Source organism: Benincasa hispida, chromosome 12 (assembly GCF_027475165.1).
Source record: "Benincasa hispida cultivar pf3 chromosome 12, pf3_genome.v1.1, whole genome shotgun sequence".
NCBI classification, from domain to species: domain Eukaryota; kingdom Viridiplantae; phylum Streptophyta; class Magnoliopsida; order Cucurbitales; family Cucurbitaceae; genus Benincasa; species Benincasa hispida.
In genome coordinates this window covers 21,855,686-21,877,538 of record NC_143489.1, presented here as the reverse complement: position 1 = coordinate 21,877,538, position 21,853 = coordinate 21,855,686, and the positions used below count along the sequence as shown (strand labels likewise).

Here is a 21,853-nt window from a genome sequence, read left to right as displayed (position 1 = left end):
CCTGAGAACTATATGTCATTCATGACAAATCATGAAAAAAAACACTTATAACTTAACGACGTTGTTGAATGAATTACAAACATATCAATCGATGATGAAACTCAAGGAAAAAGAAATAAATGTTATTTCTAAACCGAAAAAGTTTTACAAAGGGTCTACGTCTGGTACAAAACCCGTTGATGATAAGAAAGCTGGTCCTACTTCATCTTCTAAAGATAAAATCGTACAGATGAAAAAGAAAGGAAAAGGGAAAAATAAAATCGTTGCAAAGAAAAACAAAAAAAAAACTCCCAAGGGAAAATGTTCCATTGTGGAGAGGTTGGGCATTGAAACCGTAATTGCCCAAAATTCTGGCTGAAAAGAAAGCAGAAAAGAATAAACAAGGTAAATATGACTTACTAGCTATTGAAACATGTATAGTGGAAAATTCTCACCTTACCTGGATATTAGATTTAGGTGTTGCTAATCATGTTTGTACTTTTCTACAGGAAACTAGTTCTTGGAGAAGACTTTCTGAATATGAGATGACTTTCAAGGTGGGCACAGGTGAAGTCATTTTAGCTGAAGCAATGGGAGATATGAAGTTTTTTTTTGGATATTCTTTTATCTTACTCAAGAATGTGTTCTTTGTACCTAAGATGAAAAGAAATCTGATCTCCATTTCTTGTCTTTTAGAGAATATACATAGTGTATCTTTTGAATATAATGAAGTGTTTGTTTATTCAAGAGGTGTTCATATTTGTTCTGCTAGACTAGCAAATAACTTATACATATTACAACAAACGGAAGTAAAAGCTATGTTAAATGTAGAGATGTTTAAAACCGCTGAAACTCATAATAAAAAGCGAGAAATTTCTCCTAACGCCTATCTTTGGCACCTCAGGCTTGGTAACATTAATCTCAACATGATCGAGAGATTAGTAAAAAAGGTCATCTAAATAAGTTAGAAGACAGCTCCCTACCTTCATGTGAATCTTGTCTTGAGGGAAAAATGACGAAAAAAATCTTTTTCTGACAAAGGTCTTCGTGCCAAAGAACCTCTTGAACTTATACATTCAAACCTTTGTGGTCCGATGAATGTTAAAGCTCGAGGAGGATATCAGTACTTTGTCAGTTTTATTAACGATTACTCTCGATATGGCTATATTTACTTAATCAGTCACAATTCTGAAACTCTTGAAAAGTTCAAAGAATTTAAGGTTGAGACTGAAAATCAATTAAGTAAAAGAATGAAAACACTTCGATCTGATCGAGGTAGTGAGTATATGGATTTACAATTCCAGAACTATCTAGTAGATCATGGAATTCAATCCTAACTCACAGCACCTGGAACACCACAACAAAACGGTGTTGCAAAAAGGAGAAATCAAACCTTGTTAGACATGGTTCGGTCTATGATGAGTTAGGCTCAATTACCTCAATCCTTTTGGGGATATGCAGTACAGACTGCAGTTTATATTCTGAACGTTGTTCCATCCAAAAGTGTTTCAGAAACACCATATCAATTATGGAAATGACGTAAAGCAAGTTTACGTCATTTCTGCATCTAGGGTTGTCCAGCACACATGTTGGTACAAAATCCTAAAAAATTGGAAACACGTTCGAAATTATACCTATTTGTAGGATATCCCATGGAAACAAAAGGAGGATACTTTTATGATCCCCAAGAAGATAAAGTGTTTGTATCGAAAAATGCAACTTTCTTGGAAGAGGATCATATTAAAAATCATCTACCTCGTAGTAAACTAATATTGCAAGAACTGTCTAAAGATACTACAGAAAAATCAACAAGAGTTGTTGATCAAGCTGGTCCATCAACAACGGTTGTTATCCCGTCACGTCCATCCCAAGAGTTGGGAATGCCTCGTCGTAGTGGGAGGGTTATTCAACAACTTGAACACTACATGGGTTTAACAGAAACTCAAAACATCATGCAAGATGATGGTTAGAGGATCTATTAACCTTTAAGAAGGCAATGGAAGATGTTGACAAGGAACAATGGATAAAAGTCATGGACGATGAAATGGAGTCTATATACTTCAACTCAATCTGGGAACTTATAGATCAACCACAAGGTGTTAAACCTATAGGTTGTAAGTGGATCTACAAGAGAAAACGAGACCAAACTGGTAAGGTATAGACCTATAAAGCTAAGCTCTGGCAAAAGGTTTTACCTAAAGAGAAAGAGTTGATTATGAAGAAACTTTTTCTCCTGTTGCCATGATTAAATCAATAAGAATACTTCTTGCCATTTTCATATATTATGACTATGAAATATGGCAAATGGATGTCAAGACAGCTTTTCTGAACAGCTATCTTGATGAGAGTATTTTTATGTCTCAACCAGGGGGGTTCGTCGAAAGAGGACAGGAACAGAAAGTCTGTAAGCTTAATCGATTCATTTATGGATTGAAACAAGTGTCCAAATCCTAGAATATAAGATTTGACACTATGATCAAATCTTATGGCTTTGAACAGAACGTTGACGAACCTTGTGTATAAAGAAGATAGTCAACAAAATTGTAGCATTCTTAGTTCTATACATTGATGATATCTTGCTCATTGGGAATGAGACATGTTTTCTTGCTGACGTAAAGAGATAGTTAGCATCACAGTTTCAAATGAAAGATTTGGGTGATGCTCAATATGTTTTAGGAATACAGATCTTTTGAGACTGAAAGAATAGAACATTAGCACTGTCTCAGGCATCTTATATTGATAAGATGTTATCAAGGTATAATATGCAAAATTCCAAGAAAGGTTTATTACCTTTCAGGCATGGAATTCATTTGTCGAAGGAACAATGTCCTAAGACACCTCAAGAGGTTGAGGAGATGAACGAATTCCATATGCTTCTACAGTTAGAAGTTTGATATACGCTATGTTGTGTACACGTCCCGACATATGTTTTTCTATTGGAATCGTCAGCAGGTTCCAATCTAATCCTGGACATAGTCATTGGACCACTGTAAAAAATATCCTCAAGTATCTTAGGAGAACAAGGGACTATATGCTTGTGTATGGACCTAAGGATTTGATCCTTACGGGATACACTGATTCTAATTTTTAGACAGGTGTAGATTCCAGAAAATCTACTTTAGGATCAATTTTCACTCTTAAAAGAGGAGCTATAGTTTGAAGAAGCATCAAGCAAAGTTGTATCACTGACTCCACCATGGAAGCAGAATACGTGGCTGCATGCGAAACTGCTAAGGAAGCAGTATGGCTACGCAAATTCTTAGTTGATTTGGAAGTCGTTCCAAATATGCACCTGCCTATCACACACACTATATTGTGACAATAGTGGTGCAATTGCTAACTCAAAGGAACCCAAAAGTCACAAGCATAGAAAACACATTGAACGAAAGTACCATCTCATCTGGGAGATCATATACAGAGGAGATGTGCTCGTCACAAAGATAGCCTCTGAAGACAACCTTGCTGATCCATTCACCAAGGCCCTCTCGGCTAAAGTTTTCGAGGGCCACCAAGTTGGACTAGAACTCCAAGTAGTGTAATCTAGGGCAAGTGAGAGAATGTCTATGGTATTGTAGATGCCCTAGTTTATTGTATTTTTTCCATTATGTATCTCAACATTATATATTTGTTCTCACTGGAGTTTTAGTCCAAGTGTAATGACCCCATCATGGCCTCTTTTACTTATTCATTTGCCTCATTGAGCTTGGCTACAAGGGCATTCATAACTTTTCAGTTTGTACATTCTCTTGTACAATGAGGTTCATCACATATGAAGCATGGCTTAAGAGGTTTAAAGGACTGACCTTTTTTGTGGGGCTTCTATGATTGCCATGTAAGGCCTTTGAGTTACCTCCATCCTTCTTATGATGATCCTTTCTTTGATAGGACTTGTCTCCCCCACTTTTGCTTGGACCAAGCTTATTCCTCTTGTTCTGGGAGGAGTAATCAACGAGCGTCTCAACAACAGCAATAGCATTGTCGAGTGTCTGGACATCTCTCCTATCCAACTCTACCCTAGCTCAATCCTTTAAGTCATCTTTAAAGTGGAAAATGGGCATCCTTCTCGGATAGGTCCTCTATCTCAAGCATGAGAGTTGTGAACTCTTTGACATAGTCAAGGATGCTGCCAGTTTGTCTCAAGTATCTAAGCTTACCTCATACCTCCATATTCGCATTGTAAGGGACAAAGTGTTTTTAAAGCTCTGTTTTGAATTGTTCACACGTACTGATATTGCACAACCCTCATTCATGCTCAGCATGTTTCCTTTGCCACCATAATTAGGCAACATCCCGTATGAACTTGGGTGCATTGCTTATTCGAGCACTATCATCGAGCATCCTTAGAGCTTCAAGTATTGCTCGAGCCTAAATAGAAAATTTTCTACCATTATGCCATTACGAGTGCCATTATAAGTGTCCGACTTGGACACCTTAAGGTCGGACGCACCGGACGCAGTAGGGATGTTGTTAGTGGAGGTCGGGTCATTAGCATTTTGAGATGTCCTATACTTGGCTCGAACATTATTTATTTAGGAGTAAAGTTCGTTAATCTTACCTTTGACGAACTTTCGTAGGTCGGCCACCTCGGTTGTTAGCATACTGATTTCCTTTCTAAATGCTTGTCCAAGCTCCTCGATCATATCATGGGCTCTCGACATTCTCTTAGACTAACCTATCATAATCGTCACTACCAACAGTGAGTTGAACATCTTCCAACCCTTGCTCAAGATTGGTAAGGCGAGCATCAACGTGCTCTCTTACAGCTTGACCTTTAGATTTTGAGCACTTGGTTGGGGAGTGATGTTCCTTATGTCCTCGAGTGATGAGGCCCTCGATGACTTGCTCAACGGGTGATGCATGTCCATCCTCAGTTGCCATAGGTGTAACAATGGTGTGAAAGGGTACCTAGGTCTCAAAATCGTTGCTCTTATACCACCTATCAGGTGGTTATTGTTTGCAACAACCGATCGTGCGGAACTTAGGTGAGCTGGGTAGCTAAAACACTCCAAATAAGCCTTATAGTGGTTTTAATTATACTATGGCACAAGGAAAATTGAAAGGGACAAAGAAAAAGTAGGCATGAGAGTAGGTGTTGTATTGCTTGAGCTTCCAACCGATGATGTATAAATGAGACTTTTGAAGGCTATTTATAAGAATTCCTCCACCGACCTAAGGCCTTAAACCAATCTAGGGAGGTCGATTATGGCTTCTTCTAGAGCTTTCTTGATACATTTGGGCCTAACTAGACCTTTCTACAGGCATCTAAGCACATACCAGGGCCTTCTAAAATTCTCTGAACATGTCCGAAGTCTCCTAGCACCTTCCCATCCTTGACTATTATTGCCTTGTCTAGACTCACCCAGCTCGTTCTAGAATCTTCCAGAGGTGTCCAAATTTTTCTAAGGCCTTCCAGCATCGTCTAGATTCTTCTCGTATGCATTAGCGCCCTCTAGAGCCTTCTAGGCTTGTCTTGGGTCATCTAGGCACTTGGCATATGTGCTGGTACCATCCAGCATTCTTTAGAAGCTTCTAGGCTCTTCTAAGACATGGACAAGGTGTCTAGAGCCTTTGTCGTGTGATTGGAACATAGGCAACATGCACATAATAGCAGGGATGCGCTGATGAGGGGCGCATGTGGCTAGTCGCGTGCGAGGATGCATGCGCATTATCTCTAATGCGCACGCCTGGCATGGCGTGCACGCATATGCATGCCTAACGTGGCACACATAGGTGTTGGGTCTTTATGGCTTGGGACGTTACGAGATTTTGAGGCTCCTCTTGGCTTATGCTAAGGAGATCTTTTGCGAAAAATTTAAGGTCTTTTTATAGGGGGCGTGACACTTGTCTACCTTTCTTAACCAAAATATTTCCATTTCTTTATGTTTTCAAAGTGAAAGATGCACCAATATTTCATTTTATAAATATATATATATATATATATATATATATATATATAAAGGTACACCTCCTTTTTCCTTCTTTTTTTTAATAAAAATTCAATTTATCTTCTTTGTTTGCTTTTGTATTCTCGAAAAAGTTTCTAATTTTAAAATTTTAAAGTTTCTCAAATTAGAATATAATAATTTTGATTTACTAAAGTTGCATTATGATATGAGGAGAATTATTTAGTATTATTATTTTCTTTTTAATGATATGAAAATTTTAAGTATTTGTATGATGCTTTCATGTTCGTCACTTACAATCATTGATTTTTTTTCTTTCATAACTATATCATTGCTTTTTTTTTTTTTTTTAACATTCTAAATATTTATTCATATTCAGTTACCATTTTGAAATACTATTCCATTTTTGTTTTATTTCTTTATTTGTTAATTCTATTCAAAATTCATTAGTTTGCTTTAATTGTTAATTTTAATATATCATCATATGAAATGAAATATTAAGTGCAAAGCACGTTGTAAAATATCTAGTAAACGAAAGTGAAACCTATTAATGTGGTGCTTGACACACATTTAGGGAGGATTTGGCTCACCAACATGCGTTGAGTTGAGTTGGTATAATATATCAACTCATTGTTTGGCCTACCAACTTTAAATGTTGGTGGAGTTAAGTTGGTATATTTTACCAACTCACCCTAACTCTCACTTATTTTCATGTTTTCAATGGCTCCACCCATCGGCCACTATCACACTCCGAGAACTAACTCCGAACTCCGAAAACCACCTCTGATGACAACTCCGACAACCAACTCTGGACTCCAACAACCACCTCCGATGAAAACTCCGACGACCAACTCCGGACCCCGACAACCACATCCGATGACACTTTCGTCGACGAAATTCGGACTCCAACAACCACCTCTAATGACAGCTCTGGCGACCAGCTCCTAGCTCCGACAAACTTCGCACGACCAACTCCGACAATCACCTCCGATGACTCAACTTCGACGACCACCTTCGCGCTACCAACTCCGACGACCAATTGGCTTCGACAACAAACTCCAATGATAAACTCCAACAACCACCTTCGTAGGCTTCAACAACCACCTACGACTACATACTCCGATGAAAATCACCTTTGATGATTACTTTTGAGCAAGCAAATCTGACGATCAACTCAAAGCTTCGACAACCACCTTCGGCGAAAAACTCTGACAACCAACTCTAATACCATCTTCAAGCGACTAACTTTGGGCTCCTACAGTCACTCTGACTACAATCTCCAGCGAAAATCATATTTGATGATCACTTTCGCCCACCCAACTCCGAGATTCGAAAACTACCTTCGATGACAAACTTCAACAACCAACTCCAATACACCTTCATGTGACCAACTTTAGGCTCCAACAACCACCTCCGGCTATAAACTCTAGCAAAAAACATCTTCGATAATCAACTTTGACAACCACTTCTGACTACTATAAGACTAATGACTATTAAAGTATGTTGTAGGGTTGTTGATTATATAAAATATATTATTTTATCTACATTAAGTGTAATAGTTGTACGTAATGAATTCACATATCAAATGAGTGTTAAGAATACTTAGACAAAAAGTATGTTGTAGTTGAAAAGTATGTAACATATAACAAAAAAATCCATAAAATAATTTTTTTTTCTAGAACATTTTCAAGTAAGAACTAGTGAAAAATAGAGATTTGTTTTCTGATGATCCTCCAAATTTAGAGGAAATGAAAGTGAAACTGTTGAAGAAATATAGTGACAACATTGATTATTACGATGATGGGAGAGATATAATTAAAAAAAATACATGACATAGTAAAAATATAAAGCAACAATAGGATGAAGTAAAAAAAGAAGAAAATGGTAATGTGATAACGGGCAGAAATGCACGTTATTACAGCGCAAAGATATAAAACAATGCAGGATTGCGATGGTAAAAATATACTATATTACGTTCAAAAGTATTAAGTTCACAACATTGCGATCGCATGCGTCCATCATATTAAAACAGCTAACTTATGTATTTTGTGTAGAAAATACGTTGGTGCAAGCCAGAAATGAGATCCGAAGAAATTAACGTCCGCGCGCATTAAGAGATTGCGACCGCAAGGCTATGCGATCATATGCGCTGGCAAAAATCTGCTCAAGAAGGTGGCCACATAAAGTCGGCGCATCAAGGTGAAAGCTTAATAAATCACGATGGGACAGAAAGCTGATGACGGTCGACTCCGAATTAAATTGACAAGCCGTTAACGACACTGTAGCAAGTACACTCAATTTTTCAGTGATAATTATTCGGCGCATCAGACGGAGAATTAATGTCATCCCTCAGTGCAATCATATGAGAGAAAAAGCTTTTCACCCTGAAGCTCTATAAATACCAAAGGCCACCTTCATTGAAGGAGTTCGCACAGTTTAGAGAGTTCACAATATAGACGATAGTTAGCCTTGTTCTTAGTTTTCTTATACTTAGAAGACGGAAGTGAGAAAAGGGAGAAGACGCTGGAAGATCATCCTGGTCAGCTCGAGAGAGTGCCAGGGAGTATGGAAAATGGAGAGAGGGCCGACTCTTGCGAGAGCAAGAATATCTTTTGAGTAGAGTAGAGAATAACGGTGTAAAAGCCTTGGGAAGCAAGAAATTACTACCAAACTCTTTATCTTTATTTCACATTGTCATTCTGTACTTCGATTTCATATATAGAATGGAAATTGCATTTCTATATCTGTTCACTCTCTTTAAAATATGCATGAGTAGTTAAAACTGTCGAATGGGTTGAGAAGTACTTAGCTAACATGACCTAGGATCTTCATTGCATACGATCATCTTGTCTTATGTTGCGTCCATCACCCCTTTAGAGCTACTCGAGAGAGAGTCTAAAGAAAGAACCTAAGACTTGAGAGAACTAGGTTAGAATCTAGACTTACGAGAGCAAGATTAGATCTGTATAAGCGAGAGATAGAGACTTAGAGATAAGCTCTATTTGCCAACATGCATCGCATGCACCCTAGAGATAGGTTATGGTAGTATGCAACCGTCTTGTGTATGTGTGTGCCATTCATCATCACATAGACAAGAATAGAGGCTTAGATGTAAGTCCTATAGACACTATCATATACATCGCATGCGTTCTAAAATTAAAAGTCGTAGCATTTGCATTGAGAGATGACTTGCTGTTGTATGTATGTAGCATGATCACATAACATGAACGCAATCCTAGGAAGTGTTAGTTAAATCCCTTCTCAACCCGTTCCCCCGTATACTCACCACATCTTTTGTATTATTAACTCTTTTCTCAACTCCGCCACATAAACTTTATATTTCAACAACATACCAACCAACACATTGTTTTATTTGTTACTGCAAAGTAATCGAAAACTACCATCGCATATTGTATCCTTAGTCCCTGTGTTTGACCCTGGGCTTACCAGGCAACTTAATAGGATTTATACTTGGATCTTGTTGAGAAAACTTGCATGCACAACGCATATTTCACTATCGTATTCTACACCATTATTTCATCGCATTAACAGAACGCATCATAATGAAATTCATGAAGAAAAATTGGTTAGAAAGTTTTGATTTCGCTTTAGTTTCTCATTTTATTTAACCATGTATCTACAAGAAATGTAATGGGTTAATTGTTGTTCATTGCCCAAAAAATAAAGAAAGAAAGAAAAGTTCTAAAAATTAAAAGAAAAAATTACCATCCATATTTTATTCAAACAAAGATGGGTAGAATTATTGAATAAAAAAATTTCTAAACAAAAATAGTAATCATAAAAGTATATTATTTAGAGTTCAAAAAGCTGCATCAGATACCCAAACATATGAACTCAACTTTGCACCCCAAATGTAGACATATGAACTCAGACTAAATAACTCTGCACCCCAAACACAAACATATAAACTCCACAAATATATGAATTCCACAGACATATGAACTCCACAGACATATGAACTTCAGACATTCTATCTCAACTCAACGCCCCAAATAGCCCCTTAATTAATTGAAATATAGTGTGGAAGCTTTAGGATTTGAGAATAAGAATAAACTTACTTATCCTTAAAGCTATAATTATGTATATATAGAAGCTATGAAGTACAGACACAGATACGGTTAATGATACAGATACGATCGGATACGGCGATTCATCAATTTTTAAAAAACTAAGATATAGATACGTCTAAGGATACATCATTTTTCTATATAAATATATTTCTAAAAAACGAAGATACTGATACGTTAACGGTTTTCTTTTTCTTAAAAAAATCTAGGATATAGATAAATTTAACATACAAGTTAATACAATAACACAAAATAGAATACAAACACTGAAATACAATACAAAAAAAAAACAACATCTAAGATGTTGAAGTACAATAGTTAATAAAATGTAATAGAAGAGTGACTCGTATTGCAAAGAAGAAGAAGAAGATTAGAGAGAGAAGTATGAAGATAAACGAAGAACTTCTTCATTGAATTGTTGAAGATATTCAAATTGTTTATATTTTGGTGGACTTTGTGGGGACTCAAATGTGAAGATGAAGATTAGATTATTCAGGGTTTGGTCTTTTATTTATTTTTTTTGTTTTAGTTTTGGACTCAAGTAGTGAGTTTTTTAAATAGATTGTCTAGTTTTAGATTGGGAAAGATTAGATGAGTTGCTTGTCTTTTTTCTTTAAAAAAAAAAGGTACGCGTAGAAATAGATACGTCAAATTGCGTGTCATATACGTATCTGGAAAATATCTGGAAGTATTGGTATCCGATACGTGTTTGATACAGATTCTTTGTCTCACATGAAATATCTGTGCTTCATAGTATAGAAGTAGTTGACCTAGATTATCTTCTATAAAGTTTCAAAGTAGTATTAGAATAAACCTTCAACTCTCTAGATGGGGCATACAAGGGTCATGCCTCAATTTGTATTTTGTTGGGGTCGGACTTGGCCAGACCGACGGTCAGCATCTCTTTCTACGCCCAAATATGTATATAAAACAAAAGATCGAAAAGTCTCACGATACTACAAAATTCAATTATGTTAGATCGTTTAATTTTAATATCAAATATGTTAAGAACTTATTCAAGAACATAATGAATACAAATATAAAAATACGAAATTTGCATATAATCCAACCTAATTATTATTATTTTTCTAATTCGACAATTATGGAGTTAGGAGATTGAAGAGTGATGACAATAACTATCTTATCCACTTAATTAAGATTTTTTATCTTATAATAAAAGGTGAAAATATTCTAATCGCAAACCTTCATCACCAATGTCATTTTGAGTGATGCTGTTAACATATGTATTCAATGGTTATTTGCCAACATGCACGTGACTTAGACTTGGGTGTAAGAAGATATTTAATCCTTATCAGTTTTGGATAAAAAAAGAATCTCGTTCCAAAAATAAAATTGAAAAAGAAAAAACAGAAAAAGGAGAAACTTAAGGAAACTGACGGTTAAATGAGAAGTTGCAAGTGCAGCGGCATGGGGAACTGGCAACCTCGAGATCGAAATTGAAGGTGAAATTCAGCGGCACTCCAACTAAACCTCAACCAACTCCTCTTTCTCAATTCATCACTCTTCCCCTTTTATTTTTTCAATTCAATTTCATTTCATTCTTCCAAAGTTTTTTTTTTTTTTTTCCCAATTCTTTAGCCATTATGAACGCTCTAGCTGCTACCAATCGGAATTTCCGGAATGCCGCCCGGATTCTAGGTCTGGACTCCAAGATCGAGAAGAGCCTTTTGATCCCCTTCAGAGAAATCAAGGTTATTCTTCTATTCTTGTTTTTATTTTGATTTTAGAGGCTATCATTTGTTTTGGCTTGTGATGATCGTCCAACAGGTTGAATGTACGATTCCGAAGGACGATGGGAGTTTGGTGTCGTATGTTGGGTTTAGGGTACAACATGACAATGCCCGTGGCCCTATGAAAGGAGGAATCAGATTCCATCCTGAGGTGATTGAATTTTTCATTTTACTGCTTCTGTTGAAGTGATGGCATCTGTTTTTGTTGGCTGCTGATGTTGATTGATTTAATAGTTTCTTTTTCTTTTAAATTAATGTTTTGATCGCTTGTGTAGGCTTTGTTCTTTTCTATTTTGTCTTATTTGTTTTGCAAGTGAAGATGTCTTTTTAGGTTGTTTTGGTTTCTTGCATAATAGTTGTTGACATGTCAAACACTATCAACAATTTTAGTCTACATTTCCAAAAAAAAAAAAGAAGAAAGAGAGAAAGAAAAAGCCCAAAAATAAGTATGTCTCAATCGTTAATACATGTTTTCTTTTTCTTGGGTTCGGAGGCTCGAATTACCAAACCACATTTGTTGTACTAAGAAAATGATTTTTTTGCTATTGTTGTTTTAGTTATTGTGTTTTCCATTCATAAATTTTGCTTATAAATGACCAGAAATTATTTTCTAAAATTTGGTAGTGTTTGCTTGTTTGGTTATAAAGTGATTTACTTGAAACCATTTTTTTTCAAGAGGCATATCGAACACGCTTTGGTTTTCCATTCTCATTTTCAATAGAGTTTTCTTACATCTAATTTAAAGATCTTTACAAAAATTTTATGATGTTTTGGCAATAGCATCCATAGTTATTTTGGAAATTCAAATTTGAAGTGCTTTGTGTGAAAGTGCTTGAAAAGTGCTTTTGGCTCACAATGAAGCAGGTGTCAAATCATTTGTTATTAAATACTTTTTACTAAAATTGTTGTAATTAAAAAACTCAAGCATTTATTTTACGCACACTCTCAAGCACACCTTTAGTGTTTATCAAGAAAGTACTGCACTTAAAAAGTTCCACTTCCAAAAAGTCATCTTAATAGAAGTGAGATTTGCAAGGCCTTTTCTGTGCTTATATGCAAGCGCTAATCTCTAACACACCTTTTTGCATTCAAATACTTGCAACAATTAGGAGTGATAAAAGTACTGATATTATACAAAGTTGACTATCAAAATCTGTTACTATAATGTTTACCCTTCAGCTTTACAAGTACTTTTCTACGAAGTACTATCATAAGAGACACTTATACTGTTTCCATACGAATTTTCTCCTAATGGACTACTGAATTGGTCAATTGTGCTACTAAAGGTTGACCCTGATGAAGTAAATGCTCTGGCTCAACTAATGACATGGAAGACTGCGGTAGCAGATATTCCTTATGGAGGTGCAAAGGGTGGGATTGGATGCACTCCACGAGAGTTAAGTATGAGCGAGTTGGAACGTCTGACTCGTGTATTTACTCAGAAGATTCATGATCTCATTGGCATACATACTGACATTCCAGCACCAGATATGGGCACAAATGCACAGGTTTAGTTCAGATAGTTTAAAGGTTTAATAGTATCCTTCATTTTTCTTGAGGTGCTTCAAATATCTTCAGCAGGATGATTATGCTTAGACTTTTCTGCTGCTGCTATGAATTTGAAGCCAAATGATTTGTGCAGACTATGGCTTGGATTTTGGATGAGTATTCTAAGTTTCATGGTCACTCGCCAGCTGTGGTAACTGGGAAGCCAATAGTAAGTAATCAAGACTTGAAAATTCAAGAAACTGCTGTGTTTGAAGAATATCATTTTGAATTGATTTTGACCCCTTGCTCTTAATTTTTAGGACCTTGGTGGTTCCCTTGGTAGAGATGCTGCAACCGGGCGCGGTGTTGTTTTTGCTACAGAAGCTTTGCTTGCCGAACATGGAAAGAAAATCAAAGATTTGACCTTTGTCATTCAGGTGCATTGAAATTCAAACTTGCAAACTTAAGGGTCATGTTGACAATACTTTGTGTTTTCTTTGAAATGATTCAGCATCTCAATTGAAGAAACCTCTATGAACTGCAATTAACAGGGATTTGGTAATGTGGGATCTTGGGTAGCAAGACTTATCCATGAAAGAGGAGGAAAAGTTGTTGCAGTGAGTGATATCACTGGTGCCGTAACGAATCCAAATGGGATTAATGTACCTGACCTGCTTAATCACAAAGAAAAGACCAATAGTCTAGTAAATTTTCAAGGTGCAGATGGCTTGGATCCAAACGAACTTCTAGTTCATGAATGTGATGTTCTTATCCCATGTGCTTTGGGTGGAGTTTTAAACAGGTCTACCATCATTTTCATCCACAAAATTCTCCTTTGCTGTCAAATAATTTTAATACTCTTGCATACTTTAAAGATTCATGTTATATTTGAATTATAATTCTAACCAACTTGTACTTTTATGACGTCGGTTTATGAGGTAATTTCTGCAGCTTATAGTGCCTAGCTAATTCCATTTTTTCCAAGTGAAGGGAAAATGCTGCTGGTGTGAGAGCAAAGTTTATAGTAGAGGCAGCCAACCACCCTACTGATCCAGAAGCAGATGAGGTAATGTTCATTATTAACCTTGGATTTACACTTATGCTTATTATTATATTTGTGACAGTTCTAATTTCGTTGCTACAGATTCTATCTAAAAAAGGAGTCATAATACTCCCTGACATCTATGCAAATGCCGGTGGAGTCACCGTTAGCTACTTTGAGTGGGTTCAGGTAACAAGCGAACCAAACATCAAAACCTCCACACTTCAATTATAGGTTTAAATTATATTTTATTCTTCTTATGTTTTATGGTTCCTGAGTTTTCAATATTTTATTTTTGTTGTATCAAGTTTCAAATGTATACCATTCATCAAATAACTGAAGAACAAATATCTGAAAGAATAGGAACTAAAACAGAATAAGCATGAAAGTTTAGGAAGTAGAATAGAATCTAATATATTTGATATGTTAATGAACAAGGACATTATCAAAGTACTATGCAAATCTAGACAACAATTCACAATATGTTCCCCAACTAATTTACTTCATTTCTTTGATAACTTCATTGATTTCTTTGATCTCAAAGGGGGAAAACCAACATAATACTCAGCTAATTGGTGTATAATTCTAGCTAAAAGGTGTGTTTATGAAACTTTGCAGAATATTCAGGGATTCATGTGGGATGAAGAGAAGGTGAACAAAGAGCTTCAAAGGTACATGACAAGAGCTTTTTATAATATCAAGAGCATGTGCAAATCACATGCTTGCAATCTTCGTATGGGTGCTTTCACTTTAGGTGTCAACCGTGTGGCACGTGCTACCCTCTTGAGGGGTTGGGAGGCCTAGAATTAGATGGATTACCACACCACTAGTATTTTCTAGGGTTACTTTCACTTCCTAGTTCCTATCTCATTTTCACTCTTCTCTTTAAGTGCTTAGATTACCAGCACTTGCATGCTGAAATTAACTGTTGATTAAATTATTAACATTATTCACAAATTTTAGTAAAATTTATCACCACTTTAGCTTGAGGAACCCTTTTCTTAAATATATTGGATGGTTCCACCAGTCTCTTGTTTGGTTCTTCATTTTCATTGTTTTTGGTTGTCTTGGTTTAAAAGACTTCACTGCTCTTCGTAAAATATGTTTCATTTTTTATGAAAATAATAGAGATAAGGAATTGGTGAAAAAGCATTTTTGGTCTACATTGAGTAACAATTTAATCTCTGCACTTTTGATTGTAATGATGTCCATCAAAATAATGATAAAAGGCTCCTCTGGATAGTCATTTAACAATGCCTTAAGCAATATTTTCCACTCATATTTTCAAAAGATAACATAGAGAATAAGAGGACATATTTTGTTATTGTCCACACAGTAATGTTTAAGCATTCTTGAGTAAATATGAAATAACCGCATAACTGTGAGAAATCTGTCTATACAAGTTCTTGGACAAAGTTTTTGAAAGAAATTTGATAAAGGAGAGGTGTAGAGCACTTTCTTGTAGTAAATGAAATGACTTCACTTAAGGTCTATTTAGATTGACTTGAAAAAAATATTTTTTAAAACAATCATTTTTTTAAACACCTTTTATAAAAATTAATTAAAATACACTCGAAAAATGATTTATTTTTTAAATTAAACACCTAAAACATATTCCAAATACAACTTGAATTATAACCAAAATGCAGACGTGGAGTATTTGAGATGATTACTAGGGCAAGCTATGTTTAGTCTTGAAGTGAAACAATGACAAACCGAAGGCAAAAAAAAGAATCGATAGTTTCAATGGCTTTGAGGGGAAAAAAAGCTTTGAGAGTAGTCAATGGCAAAAGAATTGATAGTTTCAAAGCCAAATTTGAAACTTAAGTCTCACAAATGACACAACTTTCAAGGATGCACGTCACACGTCTAGGTGAAAACTTATCAATAATAATTACCTAAAGTTTTTTAACTCATTCTAGTTTACTCAATGTATAATTTTTAAAAATTTAAAGATTCTCTCACTAATTCCCAAGTATTCAAATATTCATTTAGTTTATGAATCAATCTTAATGGCTACGTTAGTATTAGATTGTTTTGAAACCGAAATACTTGAAACAAAGGATGAGAGGCTCTTGGGTAACTTTCTTAAAAGGTGAAAATAACATAAGCTAAACTTCATTAGACATCATATCTAAAGAAAACATCCTCAAAGGCAAGTATTTATGTAGGCATCCAAAGTTAGACCGCATTAATGGTAGATTATCTTAGACATAAATACTTGAAACAAAGAAATAAAAGGCTCTTTAGACATAAAAATCTAAAGAAAACATCCTAAACGGCAAGTATTCATACAGTCATCCATTTACGAAACCCAAAAACAAATTTTCAATAATAGAAAACTAAAAACCAAATGGTCATAAAGGAAGCCTCAGCTTTCGTCTCTTTGAATCAATGACAGTAGCTTTCAATTTATATCTATCTTCTTTATTGATGTAATGAAAGGAAGGGTTTAAGTATGGATATTTAGGACTTTTTCCAAAAAATATTGGCAAAAAGTAGATACTCTTAAAATTATTGGTAAAAAGATAGGGTTAGTTCCTTGTCTTATTCATTTCAGTCTCTTGAACAGACTAACTCAACAAAAACAATTGTGTGACATTTTTTTAAAATAAATTCTCTTTCTAATTTGAGTTATAAATCTCATTTCACCTTTTATTTTCACCATCCTTTCCAAACTCAATCTCTCTCAAATTTTTATTCTTTTTTAGCTAGATAAATTTATTCTTTTTTTCTCATATAATTTAATTAAATTAAAGAATGATGGTTTTTAAATATAGAAAAATGAACTAAAATATTTACAAAATATAGCAAAATTTTAAAACTATATAGACGTTGATAGACATTGATAGATCTCTATCGGTGTCTATCATTATGATAGTTCTAAAATTTTGCTATATCTTGTAAATATTTTCAATAGTTTTATAATTTGAAATATTTTTTCATTAAATAATTTCCATATTTTTATTCCATCGTTTTATTGAAATAAAATAAATTTTCCTTTTCGCAATGTATAACCATCTTTGTTTTATAACTTTGAAAAACAAATCAAATAAAATGTTCAATATTAGATTCAATAATATAAAAATCAAGACATAAAAGTGTATTGTAAATTTAATTTATACACAGATGTTAATTTAAGTTCCAAGATATTTTTTCAAGAAAGAAAAATTATAATATTATTACCATCGACACAATTAAAACTATTGATTTCTTATTTTTACTCTATATTATAAATGATAGTAATGAGAATAATATAAAAATATTTTCTAAATAAACATCGTCTATGCACACACCGTCAATTGATTGAATCATTAAGAAATTTAAATTCAAAACATAAAATTGAAACCTAAACCCTAAATTAAAATTTCAAACCATAAACCTTAATGAATAAAAATATGGTTATTATTTAATTTAATTATAATCAACACAATCGCCAATTGACGCCTTGTTTGAAAAATTAAAAAAATTAAAAATACACTATTGTTGGTATTTTATTTCTTCGGTATATATTTGATTGTGATGTCATGAGAGAACGAAAAAATAAAATATTATTTTGTTTATTTAATTATTAGAGACGCATTCCAACAAAGGCAGAAAGAAAAATCTCTCCCTAAATAGTTTGAAAATACTCTTTTTTTTTTATCCAATTAAATTCTAAAATTCCCCTATTTCTCTAATTAATCAAAAAAAAAAAAAACCCTATATAGAAAAATGTTTATACTCTATTACCCTTTTCATCTCGATTTTGAAATGAAAGTCGGGCAGAATAATCAAACGAAGATTCCACACGCTTTGCTTCTCCCGCCCGCAGAAATCGTACTTCGTGGATTTGGCTTGAAGTTCATCTAATTATCGATTATCATTTTTTAGTTTTGTTTGTTTCTCTTAATCTTAAAAAAAAAAAATCAAATAAAGATGGCTAAAAATAAATTTGGAGGATGAAACTAAAAGTGGAGTTGTATTAAGGTCACATTTATCTCAAATTAAATGTAATTTATCCATGGTAATCTGAAAAGTAGATTCTATTTAATTATATTTGTTGTTGTTTACTATGTTCCATAATCGTAATGAACTATGGAGTCTGCATTCAAATCTGGAATGAAAATGTGAAAGTCTAATTGAGGAATAAAGGGTGCTCATTCTGATTCTGTTTAAAAATTTATGTGAGATTCACTATCATAATTGTTACTATTATAGATATTATTACGATTACAATATGAGAATTATGAATTTAAAGAAATCTAATTACGTTTGTGATTGAAATCCATTACGACTTATCCATTAATAATATAACACTATGATTATACTAATTTCATTATAAATTGATAAACGCGGTCTAAAGTCTTTTAACGCTCCCACCAAAAATCCTGCATTACCATTATCAATCAAATATTACTTCTAAACTGTGAAATAGGTAAATGGCCATTTTCATAGCCAATAAAATAAAAAATATTAAAGATTAATTATCGACTATATAAGTTTAGGTCTTAAATCTTTTGAATTTTTATAATTGACCTTGAATTTTAAAACTATAAATTTTCAATTTTATATTCAATAAATTTTTTAATTTTCAATTTTGTGTCTAATATATGTCATTGGCTTAGTGAACATTTTTTTAACCTTACATAATAAAAACAAAATTGAAAGACTAGAGTTTCATTACATCAATTAATTTTTAAAAAGTTTGAATATATCAAAAACCTACTAGATACAAAATTGTAAGTCGAAGTACCTATTTTATATTTTTAAAATTTAATGATGACCTATTAACACAAATTTGAAAGTATGGAACTAAATAAACACTAGCTTGAGAGTCCAAAGTCTCAACTTCAAATTTAGCTAGATATTATTCATATTAAAATCTTTTAGCAAAAAACGGTACTTAAATTGGGAGAAACGATCACTTTAGTCTCTCAATATTTAGGAAAACATTTAGGAATAGGTGTGTTTGGCCCTCAAATTTTAATTTGGTGATACTAAGCCTTTTAGGGGCCATTTGGATTGAGGTTTTCTCAATACCCAGGAATTAAGGACATCTGGGAATTATATGTCTGGGAATAAAATTACAGGGAATCAAAGATGACTATTTTTTGTTGTGCATGAGAAAACAATGTCTGGGAATAGTTTGTGAGAATTAAAAAAAAAAATTGAGATTGTCCCTATTCAGAATTTATAGTGAACCACGTATATCTGTGTGTCGATCTTCTCTATCTCTACGTTCCTTTTTTTGTGTTCTTTAATTGTCAATTTCGTAACAATATGACCACTTAAATTATCTACACGATCGCTTAAATTATCTACATGATCGCTGAGTAACAAAATGCTATACGATCGCCTACCCAATGCTATATGATCGCCTACTACTATACGATCGCTTACCAAATACTATACGATCGCTGAGCTCGGCTACACAATCACTTAGCTCTTCTACATGATCGTTGAATAACAAAATGTTATACAATCGTCTACCTAATGCTATACAATCATCTACCAAATGCTATACGATCGCTTACCAAATGCTACACGATCGCCTAGCTCTGCTACACGATCGTTGAGCTCTGCTAGACGATCGAGTAACAAAATGCTATATGATCGCCTACCCAATGCTATACGATCGCTTACTCAATGTCATACGATCACTTATCAAATGCTACACGATCGATAAGCAACAAAATGCTATACGATCGCCTACCCAATGCTATACGATCGCCTACCAAATGTTATACAATCACTTACCAAATGCTACACGATCGCTAAGTAACAAAATGCTATACGATCGCTTACCAAATGCTACACGATCACTTACCAAATACTACACGATTGCTAAGTAACAAAATGCTATACAATTTCACGGCTAGAAGGAAGGAAAATCGTGGTAAGAAGCGGAGGAAGAAATGAAAACCCACACTTCTCAATGGGTATGCAATTCCTTCATTTGTGTGGGTAAAAGATATCTAGGAATTGCCTTTTCCAAGGTAAATAAACAAATCCCACAAACCAAACATGGGCTTTGTAAACTCATTCCCATTCCCACCCTCTTTTTCCTCCAATCAAACGGCCCCTTAGTTTTGAAAAATAGGTTTGAAAAGTTTCTATTCCCATTCACAGCATTAATTAGGTTTTTTCAATTATTTTAAATATTGAAAAATTATAAATTTATACCAACTTTAAAAGTGAATCAACTAAAACTCTAAATTTATGATTGCATCAATTCAAACTCTAAACTTCCATAATTTTATCAATTTACACCTTTTATATTTCATTCAAATAACATCGTGTGAAACATATAAATTATAGAAAATTTGCAATGGGTGACAATATCAAAATAAGATGTTACAACCATATCTTCCATATTTGATATTTTACAGCTATGGCAAAATCTGAAAATCTGAAAATTGTTTGATTTTTTAATCTACAATTGCCCCTTGCATTTTTTTTCTTATCATTTTTCATTTTCTTTGCATCAGGCGTGTTATTTTGAATCATCCCTTGCTTATGTGGCACATTTTAGCATCTTATTTCCACATTTAGGTACAGTTTGAAAAAAACTTCACTCTCTACTCCAATGGTGGAATTAATCCCAATCTCTCACTCTCAAACCTCAATAATCACATATATTTCTCTTCCTCTCCTCCCATTATCTTCTTCCAATCGTTTAAGGTCACACCGAATTGTTTTAATAACATGACAGAAACATAAGCAGAAGACTAGGGTTATGATTCATATCTTTAATAGTGGTGTCAATAATGTGGTTATCGATGAAAGTGGCGAATGCTTTGAATCTAAAATTGATTACAGAGAGTTGGAGTCGTGGCTGATGGCAGATGGTGTCAAATCATATTTTATTTATTCATTATTCCTAAATTATAGTTGTAAAGGAAGAGTATTTAGAAACTAAACCAACCAAACAAATAAGGGATTTAGAATCCCAATAATACCCTGAACTAGAACTCCTTTCCAGAAGCCTTCCACCCCTTACTTGGAAACTCAGACAAAATCCTCATCTGAAAAATCAAGAACACAAAGGAATAAAAAAGATTTAACCACTAATTCACACTCCATTGCAACTCTAACACACAATTCATTGAAAAAATTCAAGGTACCAATCCAATCCTAACTATAGAATATCAAATAAGTCAAGATCGAAATCAAATTACAAGATGGATCTAGTAGAAGAAACACAAAATCCATAATCCAAGAAAGGGGAAAAGCAAAATTACATACTCGGAAGACTGAAAAGTGAATCAAATTCTTGAGCTACGGATTGGCATAGGAAAAAGGGTGGAAAATAAACATGTTGCCAGTGGAGAGTGGAGAGTGAAGAGAGGCGACATGAATAAATAAATATGATTTAACAATCTCAAAATACTTACTATCAAAAAGAAATTGCATGACAATCAGATAGCAATAACAAAGTACATAGTATCAAACAGAAATTAAATAGTAATCAAATAGTAGTCAATACCATATAGTAGTCAGACAACATTCACATAGTAATCGGTACTATTAATAATCATCATCAAATAGTAATTAGACAACAATTAAACAGAAATCAGTATTTGACAATAATCAACCAACAATGAAATAGAAATAAATATC

General features: G+C 34.0%; 1 protein-coding gene and 1 long non-coding RNA gene across 2 annotated transcripts; one reads left to right on the top strand and one right to left on the bottom strand.

Moving 5' to 3' along the window:
• The first annotated feature begins 11,191 nt into the window (after positions 1–11,191).
• LOC120067746 (glutamate dehydrogenase) lies at positions 11,192–15,277 on the top strand. The gene is made up of 10 exons (XM_039019309.2): positions 11,192–11,433; positions 11,570–11,682; positions 11,759–11,872; positions 13,008–13,229; positions 13,364–13,438; positions 13,530–13,646; positions 13,761–14,011; positions 14,200–14,275; positions 14,354–14,440; positions 14,870–15,277. The coding sequence occupies exons 2-10, from the start codon at positions 11,575–11,577 to the stop codon at positions 15,053–15,055; spliced, it is 1,236 nt and encodes a 411-aa protein (XP_038875237.1). The 5' UTR covers positions 11,192–11,433; positions 11,570–11,574; the 3' UTR covers positions 15,056–15,277.
• A 5,802-nt stretch (positions 15,278–21,079) lies between these two features.
• Positions 21,080–21,589, bottom strand: LOC150031863 (uncharacterized). Its single transcript, XR_016525027.1, has 2 exons — positions 21,479–21,589; positions 21,080–21,258 (listed from the first exon to the last, which is right to left on the bottom strand). It is a non-coding gene; the product is annotated as an uncharacterized LOC150031863 (long non-coding RNA).
• Between the last annotated feature and the right edge of the window lie 264 nt (positions 21,590–21,853).